Here is a 12,809-nt window from a genome sequence, read left to right on the forward strand (position 1 = left end):
TTTATTCTAATCAGAACAAATGGTTAGAAGGTTCAGGGAAGCAGACGATGGGCGAATATGTAGAAGAATCTGGTGCTAGAGGTCTTCCAGGAAGTAAAAGACAACTTTAAATAGTAGCAAGTTTGCCATTCCTGGAGACCCAAATGTAGTAGTAGAAACAATCTAAGTATCCAAAGGATGGATAGACTAGATGATTTATTGATTATGCCATTCTTAGACTCCTCTTACAATAATAGTACAATTGTAGTGCATCATAAGTATTTTTATAAATGCTTGCAGAATAATTTAATGGTCTTTTTGAGAAATCCATTAAAAACATGCAGTGGTAACAAACTGTATAGGAATTTTATTTCTTTTTCCTCTTCTTTTTCTTCCCCTGCCTAAACTTTTATTACGAACTTTAAAAATATGCAGAAATGTTCAGATGATAGCATATATAGTCATATACTTACAACTTTGATTAAATAATTGTTAACATTTTCCATTTTTATTTTTATGACATCCAAACACTTCATCATGAATCTCCTAAGAATAAAGTTTTTTTCTTACATAACCACCATATCATTATTTTGCCTGAGGAGAAAAAGAAATAAATAATTCCCTAATGCCATTTAATATCCAGGGCATTTTGAAAATAACCTTTCACATTTACAAAGAAGCATGGTGACTTTATCCTTTGGATAAGGATTTGTACAAAATTAAAATGTGGAGACCATGTTTTGTATTTATTTAGATAGAAAATAAGATTATTGTAATGGTTGATGGAACAAACTAGCATATCTTCTGAGAGAATAACAGATGTTATTCATAACATTGATTTTTTTATGAAATTAAACATCTCTAAAACACTGATCTTTACCTACTTTAAGATAAGACCTATTTGAACAGTCTCAGAAGTTAGATGTGATGTTGGTTGGCACATTCATCACATCCTTATGAGTGACACAATCCTCAGTAGTAGTTAAAATAGATCTAAAAGAAAAGATTTGACAGGCTTCAGCAGTTAGCTTAATATAAATCTTTTATTTCAAGTCTTGATCAATATTGTTTTTTTGTGAGTTAGGGACTGTGATGGGAGAAAGTTTCAGTGTTTGTGAGTTTTGTGTGAGTAAAGGATTCCTTGCCATTTATTCTTTCATATCTACAAAATAAGGTGGACAAATAGACCTGTGGAAACGAAGGCTGTTGTCCTCTGTTTTTCTTCTTCTTTCTTTATCAGGCCTATTATAGAGTGATGAGCACTATTAACTCTTACAATAGGCTTGGAGACAGAACTTGCAGGCATTTTATTGTTTGATATAGAGGTTACATGAGATGTGGTGGCTCTTTCTGAATTAAAAAGAAACAAAAAACAAAACTAAACCAAACAAAAATAAAGCTGTGAGAATGATTATCTGAAGTGATTTTTTTGTTGTTGTTGTTTCAAAAAGCCAAAGGTACGCAATGTATAAGAAAGCAGTGAAGTGTTGCTTATATCCCATAAAGAAGAGGGAATTTGAAGATACTGAGAAAATGGGCTTTAGATTCTTGAAAATGTAAAATCGGGTGAATCTTGCCACAAGTCTCAGGAAAGCACATAATTATACATTAGTAAGGTGCTGCTTTAGGATCATAGAGTTCTGTGTTCTTTATTACTCTGGGATGTACTTTGTCCACCAAACATGATTTGTGAACTCCTTAGGGTAGCAATTCTGTCTTCATGTACCACATGCTTATGAAATGCTACATGCAATTCTGACACTTTATAATAAAATGAGTTAAGTCCAGAAGCAAACACTTTTTATAGGAGGTACATAGTAGAAAATGAGTATTATTTTTCTCCGGCTATACAAAGAGAAAAAGCCCTATTCAAAATCATGTGAACAATTACTCTTCTGTAGGTTTATGAACAGGTGGAAAAAATGCTTTGCCTTTCAATTTTTTATTAGCAATTTTTAAAATAAAAAAAAATAGCTGATTTCTTCCTCAGAGAATCAAATTTATAGGCTCTTATTTTCTACTTCAGAAAGAAAATAGATAAAATATATATTCTCTCAGTATCCTACCCATCTTCACATCAGCAGATCACAGATAATTGCCTCTTGCTTGGATGAGTAAGGTGTCCTCCCCAGGCTTAGTTTACCATTTCCTTTAGATTTGATCTTCTCTTGCTCCTGAGCCACCTGGCTTCATCAGTAATACCCTGTTTTCTACGTTTTACCTTTCTCTTTCTATTGTTCTCTCCCTATCATATCAACATGCTGTCTTTCTCATCATAAAAGAAACAAATGCATTAACAAACACCCTGAGATTTCACAGTATCCTCCTGTTTTCTGCTACCCCTTAATAATAGTCTAGCTTTATTTTAAAACATGTTTTATTCATTTTTTCAAAAAAATATAACATTAATGCAGGTTCATTCTTAACAATTTATAACGTACAGACAAGAGAAAAGAAGAAAATTAAAATTAATCAAATGCCTATCATCTGAAATAAACCACACTTATTTTGTTATGCATGATTACATATTATAACTACTTACATAAAGTTTTTGTCATCAAATGACTTCTGTAGAATAATTTAAAATGTCTAGCTACATAGTATTTTATTAATTAAATGTACCATGATTTATGTAAATAATTCTTCACCATTGGGTATTTAGAGCATTTCTAAGCATATTGTTCTTGTTCTTATGTTCTTATGAACAAAGTGAACATCCTTGCATCTAAATCTCCCACGTTTTTCTTCATGTTACATTTTTAAAACTTGATAGATTTAAAGAAAGTTACAAGAAGGTTTATATCAATTTATTTTTCTCTTCAACTATGCTTTCTCTCACACACCTTAACAAATGTAATCTGTAAAATTTCTGTTTGTTTTAGTCTTTCCTATTTTTGAACATTTTAATATGCCTATTAGTTATTTTCATATGATACTTATAAGTTATCTACTCATTTCTTTGCCAAGTTTTCTGTTGTAGTGTTTTATTGTTAATATTATTTCTATATTGAAGGTACTAACCCTTTGTTTTTTAATATACTATGTTTATATTAGTTAATATACTTACATATATTTTCTTATTTGTATTTCTTTAATCATGTTTATGTGTTCGATTATGGATTTTTTTTCCAAATATTCAAGCTACATTCAGCAGTATTGCCTTTATTTTAACTACTTGTGCTATCAAAATTAGAGAAGGCTTAGCACTTTTATGCAGTTGTTTTTTAAAGTAAAATGTTATTGAAGGATGATCCATATATACCAAAGTACACAAATCATAGAGTAAAGCTTTAATAAATATATATCCGAACGCTTAGGTTAAAAAAAAAAAAACAGAACATCACCAGCACCTCCAAAGAACATCATGCACCCTCCCTATTCCACCCCACAACTATTTTTTGAAGTTTTGCAAAAATAAAACCATACAGCAGTATTCTTTTGTCTGTCTTCTTCCACCCAATATTTTGTTTATGAGATTCATCTTATATTGTAGCATGCAGTTATTCAATGATGCATGCATTCCATGCTGCTATGAATATTCTTGTATATGGTTTTTGATGAACATGCATGCACCTTTGTGTTGGGTATATACCCTGAAGTAAAATTTTGGTCACAGGTCTTGTGTATTTTCAATGTTAGAAGGCTCTGATGCACAATTTTCAAAGTATGTTGTACCAACTTCTAGAGAGACCAGCAATGTATGGGAGGTCTACTTGCTCCACACTCTCAACTACAGTTGATACTACTTGTCTTTTCCATTTTAATCATTTGAGTCAATGTAAAATTATTTTGAACTGTAATTTTAATTTTTATTGTCCAGATTATTATGAAGTTGAACTCTTTTTTGTGTGTTTATTGTCCTTTTTAATATTTTGGGAGGAAGTGCTTGTTCAAGTTCTGTACCCATACTTATATTGATTTGACTGCCATTTTCCTTTTATGAATATTTTAAAGAGACGAATTCTCTGTTTTACACACACACACACACACACACACACACACACACACACACATATGCACACATCCTCCGAATTTTTTCTTGTACTGGGAAGTTCTTAATTTTAATGTAGTCTAATATGTCATATTTTTTACCTTTTGGTTATTGCTTTTTTTTTTTTTAAGAAATCTTCTCTTAGTCTGTTTTTCTTTTAACAACAGTATTGTTTAACTTTCACATTTAGTCATGTGATTGAAATGACTTTTTTAAGTGTGATTATCAAACTGAGCCAGACATACTTACTAAAAATACAGCTCTTTTGCACTATGCACTGATGCACTATATAGAATCATCACTTATATGTCAACAGCTATACAGGTGAAACTCTGTTTATGGATTCTATGTTCTGTTCTATTTATCTAGTAGTCTATCTTTATACTAATACAAAAATTGAGTAATTTATAACTGAATTATTACAATTCTTGAAATACAGTAGTGTAAGTCCTCCAGTTTTTGTTTCTCTTAAGAGTGCTTTACTATTTTAGGCCCTTTGCATTCCCACATGTATTTTAGTCTTATTGTGATTTTGATTGGGATTGTACTAAACTATAGATAAATTTGTGGATAATTAATGCCTTTAAAATCTTGAGATTTTTTTTTTTAAGTTTACTTATTTATTTATTTATTTTGAGAGAGGGAGAGGGTGTGCACAGGCAGAGAGAGAAGGAGATAGAGAATCCCAAGCAGGCTCTGCACTGTGCAGAGCTGGATGCAGGGCTCAAACTGACGAACTGTGAGATCATGACCTGAGCTGAAATCGAGAGTAAGATGCTTACTGACTGAGTCACGCAGGCACCCCACTGAGTTCTTTATTTCATAAATTTAATATATCCCTGTGTTTAGTTAGTTCCTATTTTCTCTTAATAACATTTTATACCTTTTACCACAATATTTTGCATATCCTTTATTATTGAAAATGATTCTTTATAATTATTTTTTCCTTTTGGTTTGTTGTAGATATGTAAAATATCATTTATTTTTATATATTGGTCTTATGTCCAATGACATCTTGCTAAATTCCTTCTTTTAATCATAATAATTATCTGTATTCTTTTTCTTTTTTTTCTTTAAAAAAATTTTTTTTAATGTTTATTTACTTTTGAGACAGACAGAGACAGAGTGTGAGCAGGGAGAGGCAGAGAGAAAGGGAGACAGAATCCAGAGCAGCCTCCAGCTTCAGAGCAAACTGTCAGCACAGAGCGTGATGTGGGGCCTGAACTCACAAACTGCGAGATCATGACCTGAGCCGAAGTCGGATGCTTAACCAACTGAGCCACCCAGGCGCCCCTATCTGTATTATTTTTCTGTATACACAATCATTTCATCTGAGAAGAACCATAATTTAATTTCTTCCTTTTCAAACCTTATATTTTTTATTTTTAATTTTTTTTAGTTTCATTACTAATTAATTGAACTAAATAGGACTTTCATTTCAATGCTGAATAAAAGTGGTCATAGTGAGCACCCTTATTTCATTACCAGTCTTATGGGGAAATATTTCAAAATTATACCAGTAAGTCTGATGTATGATGTAGGTTATTTATAGATACACCATACTTGCTCAAAAGGTCTCTTCTATTTCTAAATTGCTTAGAGTATCTAATCATGCATTGAAGTTGAAATTTATCAATGATATTGTTGACTATTAAAAGATTGTTCAGTTTTCTCTATTTTATGTTAATATTTTAAATTACATAGAATTACTTTCAAATGTTAAGCACATCTTGAATTCCTAAAATAAAGCCCACTTGTTTTTGTTTTTGTTTTTTTTCTCTTTAGGTTTTTATGCAAATTCCAGTTGGCTAACATACAGTGCAATATTAGTTTCAGGTGCACAATACAGTGTGATTCAACACTTCCACACAATACTTGTGTTCACCACAACATGTGCACTCCTTAATCCTCATCATCTATTTCACCCATCCCCTCACCCACCTTCCCTCTGGTAACCATAAATTCGTTTCCTGTAGTTAAGACTCTTATTTCTTCATTTGCATCTCTCTGTCTTTGTTCATTTGTTTTGTTTCTTAAGTTTCACATATGAATGAAATCATATGGTATTTGTCTTTCTCTGGCTGACTTATTTCACTTAGCCTAATACTCTCTAGCTCCATCCATGACATTGCAAATGGCATGATTTCATTCTTTTTTATGGCTGAGTAATATTCCATTGCATACATATACCACATCTTTATCCATTCATCAGTCAGTGGACACTTGGTGTGTTTCCATACTTTGGCTGCTGTAGATAATGTTTCCATAAATGTCAGGGTGCATGTATCCCTTTGAGTGAATATTTTTGTTTTCTTTGGGTAAATATCTAGTAGTGCAATTGCTGGATCATAGGGTAGTTCTATTTTTAACTTTTAGAGGAACCTTCATACCCACTTGGTTTGGATGTAGGATTATCTTATATATTGCTAGATTCAATTTACTGTATTTTATTTAAGATTTGTACATCAATATGATCCTTAAGAGATGGTGTGTAATTTTTTTTTATAATTTCTATCTTCTTATTCTTGATTAGGCTTGTTAAGATTTTATACATTTTAATAATATTTCAAATAACCAAATTTTGTCTTCGTGTGTGTGTAGTTTATTGTATATATATATATATTTTATTTAATTCTGCTCTAATCTTTACATTTTTTCTTCTGTTTCCTTTGGATTTGATTTGTTTGTTTTTTTTCTAGATATTTGAGATGGAATCTCAGATCATTGATTTTTTTTTTATTTTTTAACGTTTATTTATTTTTGAGACAGAGAGAGACAGAGCATGAACAGGGGAAGAGCAGAGAGAGAGGGAGACACAGAATCTGAAACAGGCTCCAGGCTCTGAGCTGTCAGCACACAGCCTGACGCGGGCCTCGAACTCACAGACCATGAGATCATGACCCGAGCCGAAGTTGGAAGCCTAACCGACCAAGCCACCCAGGCGCCCCTGATCATTGATTTTTAATCTTTTGAATTTTCTTTTAAGAATGTACTTAGTTGTATTAGGCAAATTTTGAATGCCTAATTTTCAGTTTTATTTTGTTTCCAGGATTTTGTAATTTCCATTTTTATTTCATTCTTGACCAATAGATTACTTAGGCATATATTCTTTAATTTTTGAACTTGGGATTTCTAAGTTATCTTTTTGTTATTTATTTCTAGTTTAATATCACTGTGGTGAGGGAACATGCTCTGAATTATTTCAGTACTTTTAAGTGTGTTGAGATTTAGTATATGACCCAGCTTATGATCAATTTTGGTAAATATACATTTGAAAAGAAAAAATATTTTGTCATTTTGAGGTACTGTGTTTCATCTTTGTTAGTTAAGTCAAATATATTTAGATTGTCTAAATTTTAAATAATTTTTTTGTCTGCTTACTCTATCAGTAACTAACTGCTAACACTGAGAGTGGTGCTTTAATGTTTCCCACTATGATCTATAACTCCTTCTTTTGTCAATATTTTTTATTAGATGTATATCGAGTCTGATTTATATCATTCCAGTGTATTGACCTCTTTATCATCATTATGATACGCACTCTGTATCTCTATTCTCTTCTTGTCTTCAAGTCTACTTTATGTAACATTAGATAGCTTCACCAGCTTTTATTTGGCTAATGTGGTTTTAGAACCTATCTTTGCCCATCTTTTTCTTTATTTTTCACTGTTTCTCTTGCAGGTAGCTTATAGTTTTGTGCCTTTTTACCCTGTTAGATAATCTTAAACTTCAAAATGTGAATCTACTCCATTTACCTTTAATGCAATTACAGATGCATTTGTTTTAGATCTACCACTTATACCATCTTGTTAATTTTTTGGTGTTTTTCTCTCCATTTATTTTACTTATGTTTTCTTATTCTTTTTGGACAAATAAAATATTTTTATTATGTGACTTTTAATCTATTAAAGTTTTGATCATATACTAGTTCATTATATTAGTCTCTATCTTAAGAAATTTAAATATGCATTATTGATTTACTATAATCCAAAATAATTATCTTTACCTTTCTCTCAATATTGCTAGAACATTTACATTCTTTAATTTTATTTATTTTTTTCTCAACTTTGTTATTATTATCATGCACTTTAAATACATTACAAACTTCATAAGATATTACTATTCTTGCTTGTTTAGTTAAAATTCGTTAATAATCACCCACATATTTCCCCTTCTTTTATATTTCATATGTTTTAGAAATTTGGTGGGTCCCTGTGGGATCATTTTTTATTCTGCTTAAAGAACTCATGTATTTAATACCTGTTGTAGTGAAGGTTTGTTGGTGATAAATTCTCTCAATTTTGTTATTTTCATTGTTATCAAACACCATTGTGTCTCTTCTGTAAATATAATGAAATAAAAATGAATCTATATGTTTTAATAAGTATTTTTATTTCTAACTGCATTTATTGAAATTCCCAGAATAGTAGTAAAAGTCAATAATGTATACATTCTTATCTTTTTCCTGACATTACCAGGACTTCCTTTCTATTTTACACTTAAATATAACATTTACTATTAATATGTGATTTTTTTTCTTAATAAAGCTTCATTGTGACTCCATTATTTTTCTAAGAATATTTTCCCTTTTATTAATCAAGAATAATTAGTGATATCCATCAGTAATGTCTTTATACCTAATCATCTAATCACCTAATATAGTGATTATACTTTTCTTTTTTGACCAATTACTGTGTTAGATGTTATTAAACTTTCCAAAATTTTAAACAGAATTACAAAAGCTCCCTTTTTTCCTACATAAGTTTGAGGAACCCACCAAATACTTTTTAAAAAGTAACTCTTTACTAGATTCTTTTACCCTACCTGCCCATCCTTGCCCTCCACACATAAGAAGTAGTGATATCTCTCTCTCTCTCTCTTTCTTTTTTGAGTACGTGGCTGGAAGGTGTTATAGAAGATATTGTGCCTGGAAAGCTTGCATGATCTGGGTGTTTTTAATTTTTATATGCAAAATTTTAAATTCTGGCTTTGGATCAATAAACATTATTTATTTTATTTAATTAAGATAAAAATGGGTTGTCCTAAGGAATTACAAAGATTTCTTTAAATATTCAAACCACTAACAAATATATAAACTTACATTTGAATTATTTATTTTGAAGAGAGATAAAGGATGGGGACATTTTAACCCACTGTCATCAAATATTGACCATTTTTTTATTTTTCTTTTGTATGTATATCACATAGAAACTATAATTTGAACTGAGTAAAGTAGATTTAGTTTTTCATTTTATTGTGCCATTAAGAAACAACTTCCGGTTTGCATTTCTATAATTGACTCTTTATTCCTAATTAATTTTAAGAAGCATCTTACAATTGCTCTATTATTTTTCTGTTCCATATGTAGGATTTTACAGTTCTAATTACATGTTATATTAAAGTCAGCATGTCTCACCTTTTAGGAATTTTAGTGTATTTTACCTGAATGAAATTTTGAAGTTTTTGGAGTGGAATGTTTGTATTGGAACTAGTTTGTAGTGGAATAAGTAAGGGCTTTTAATTTTTTCATGAACATATTTTAATGTTAGCTCTATAACTTCATAGTTATATGATCTTTGGCCAAAAGAGTTCTTTCCTAAAATAATACTACTTGGGATTACTTTGAAGATTCAATGAAACCTTAATCACTTATAGAGTGCTTACTTTATGGCAACCACAATCTAAGTGTTTTGTTATGAGATAGCATTTAATTTTTATAACAACTCTATGCAGTAGTGTTAATTATAATCCTTTTTTTTAGATATGAAGAAATTTAGACTGAGGATTTAAGCAACTACCCAAATTTAAATGGACAGCAAATGGCAGAACCAGAATATGAACCCATTTTGGCTTCAGAATTTAGGCACATACCATTATTCTCTTCCATATATACGAGATATCTTATTTGGTTCTTGACACCCATTAGGCATGTAAATACTTATTGTCCTTCCGCTTAGCATAAGTCTCCAAAGATTTTAAATATACTAAAAGCACTATTTCATAATAAGTTGACTGCTCTGATAATTATACCATCAATTCAGCTGAAAGAATAAGAGAAATATTTCAAACTAGTATGGTGTCAAATAACAAATTTTCCAATTCTTCCTGAATATAAATTTGTCTGAGCACTGTGGTATTTTCTTGAGTCCTAATTTCTCATATTTAGAGGAATTGTTACCATACCATGTCTTCTTATGAATTTTAAAATAGGAAGTTTGCTGATAGTATAGTCACCTGACATTCATATGTCAGAAGACTTTTGATGAGGTATGAATTGCAAGGCGTGGAAATGGCTTATCCAAGGGAGTTTAATTTGTGAATGCCTATGCTGAGAGCACATGGCATGAAATTTGAAAGGAAGAGAGATAAATGCTTTCTATTGTTTAAGTAGTGCTACTTTCCCAAGGACAGAGGTTGGACAGTGTCAAATATCAGATGCTCCCCCTTTCATTCCATTTACCAAAGTAACAATAAGGAAGAGATTCTGTTGGAGGCAAGGTTCCCATAGGTCACTCATAACTGAATAGAGATGATATCAGTAAGAAGCAAGGCTGGGACAAGAATGAGGGAAGTGGACTAAGATATAACAGGTAAAAGGTAACAAATGGAAAGGACATGTTTTTGAATTGTATTCTACATTTTATGGGCTAAATTATATACTTCCATGATATTCACCAATTAAGGGATTTTACTCTGTTTTGGAGATTTATCTTTCACAAATGTCCAAGTATCTTCTAAAAAAGACTTAGAGCAAAACAAATACAGAAATGACGCTTTTTTCTCTTTTCTTGCAAGGAAGGTGCTAGAATTTGCAAGTTAGTTTGTATTTGGGGCTTTTAACACAATAAGTGCCATAGAAATTATGCTAAAGATTTCTGCTTTCTCAGATAATGGAGACAAATTTAATATAACTTTCCTGATGCTTAACTTCATAGCTTTATATCAATATAGAGGATTGATTATTCTGGAACTGTGTGCAAAATTTTGAGGAATAATCTCAATACTTAAGGCAAGATCTATATATATCTAGGCCCTAAAAGAAGGAATTACCAGAAGAAAAAAAGGCAAAGTCATTTTTAAGCTGTGTTAAATAATGATGGCAATAGCAAAGAAATTTTTACAGTGTGGATTTATCTAAAAGGGCACATCCCAAATATTCAAGTTCATAAAAAAGTAAGCGCAAACTCCATGTACTTAAGCAAATAACATGTGTGTTTTATCACCTATAAATGCACATATACATAAAATTACAGAAAATATTACACATTTTCTCCCTTTTGTAAAACTGCATGATTATTCTTTTCGCCAGGTGGTATTTTTGAATATGTGGAATCTGGCCCAATGGGAGCTGAGGAACTTGCGTTCAGATTTGCTGTGAACACAATCAACAGAAACAGAACGTTGTTGCCCAATACCACCCTAACTTATGACACCCAGAAGATAAACCTCTATGACAGTTTTGAAGCATCCAAGAAAGGTAATTGACAAATATTTAACATTGTATTTTCTGGAATTCAATTCTATAGGTATTCTTAAGAGATTTCTTAATTCCAAATATAATTAATAAGTCATTAGGAATATTTTCATGCAATGTTTCTTTCCAAACTGCACGTAAATTTTATCAAAGAAGGTAAGGTGTTATGATTGCCTATTATGAAAGAATCATTTATAACATAAACTCAGTTAGGTCTATGATTGTTGTAAATTGTTCCCCCGCAATAATCCTTTTCTTACTAAACGATTCCTATTTTTAAGAACCCACTAAATAAAACTATACAGCAGTGGATTTTACCTAGTTTTGGAATCCATTATTACATTTTTATTGTGTTATCTGTCATTTTCCAAGAAGTACATTATCACTATTGTCTCAATTTACTGACTACCTTGAAAGTTCTGTAGTTCCAAGTTACTACATAATGTCAGCCCAATCTTAAAACTTTATTGGAAAATTTTCAACAGTCTTTCATTTATGTGTACTTCATGCCCATTTTTAAAACTATTGGATGTTTCTTCTTATAACTGAAAATAAATGGCTAATGATATATAAATTGAGTTGTAGGGGCGCCTGGGTGGCTCAGTCGGTTGAGTGTCTGACTTCGGCTCAGGTCATGATCTCACAGCTCGTGAGTTTGAGCCCCGCGTTGGGCTCTGTGCTGACAGCTCAGAGCCTGGAGCCTGCTTCCGATTCTGTGTCTCCCTCTCTCTGTGCCCCAACCCACTGGCATTCTGTCTCTGTCTCTCTCAAAAATAAACATTAAAAATAAAAAATTTAAAAAAAAATTGAATTATAGGAAGATATAATTAGAATACTTTATAAATTTTGTTATTTCTTTTATTTTGTTGTCAAACTGTTTTTTTAGTGATAAGAACAGAAAAATAACTTTGTGGAATATGAGTTTAGCATTTAGAAAGTCAGGAAGGTAATAATGAAACTATTATCAAGGCATTATTTTAACCAAACAATAACTTTGGTAGTAAATGTGTTTTGAGAGATGTTTCCATTGTCTTACTTGTCTAAGTGGGTGATATTTTCTTTTGCATAGTTAGCATTCATCTAATAGGAATTAAATTTCATAATATAGATTTTTCACAAAGGAATGGGATTATAAAGCATTTGTTCTAAATTTATATTTTTAAAAACAACATTACCTTTCTGTAATTCTAGTATTGTTTCATTAGCTACCTAACATTGAAAGAAATGTACATAATTATTTATAATTCTAAGTTGGTCCAGATTTCTTATAATTTCATTAATATTAATGGCAACTGATAAGGTACAATATTCCTTGAGATGAAAGTATCTTTTTTATCCCCCAGCTAACTAGTGTTTATCAAAGCC

General features: G+C 30.9%; 1 protein-coding gene across 5 annotated transcripts in view; it reads left to right on the forward strand.

The window, feature by feature from the left end:
* The window catches only part of GRIK2 (glutamate ionotropic receptor kainate type subunit 2), a 661,616-nt gene that overhangs the window by 237,623 nt on the left and 411,184 nt on the right, over positions 1-12,809 (forward strand). For all 5 annotated transcript variants that reach the window (XM_045499147.1, XM_045499151.1, XM_045499149.1 and 2 more), the window contains exon 3: positions 11,280-11,447. In XM_045499147.1, coding sequence (XP_045355103.1) covers positions 11,280-11,447 — 168 coding nt within the window. The remainder of the gene's footprint in view (positions 1-11,279; positions 11,448-12,809) is intronic.

This window comes from Leopardus geoffroyi, chromosome B2, assembly GCF_018350155.1.
Source record: "Leopardus geoffroyi isolate Oge1 chromosome B2, O.geoffroyi_Oge1_pat1.0, whole genome shotgun sequence".
Classification (NCBI taxonomy): Eukaryota; Metazoa; Chordata; class Mammalia; order Carnivora; family Felidae; genus Leopardus; species Leopardus geoffroyi.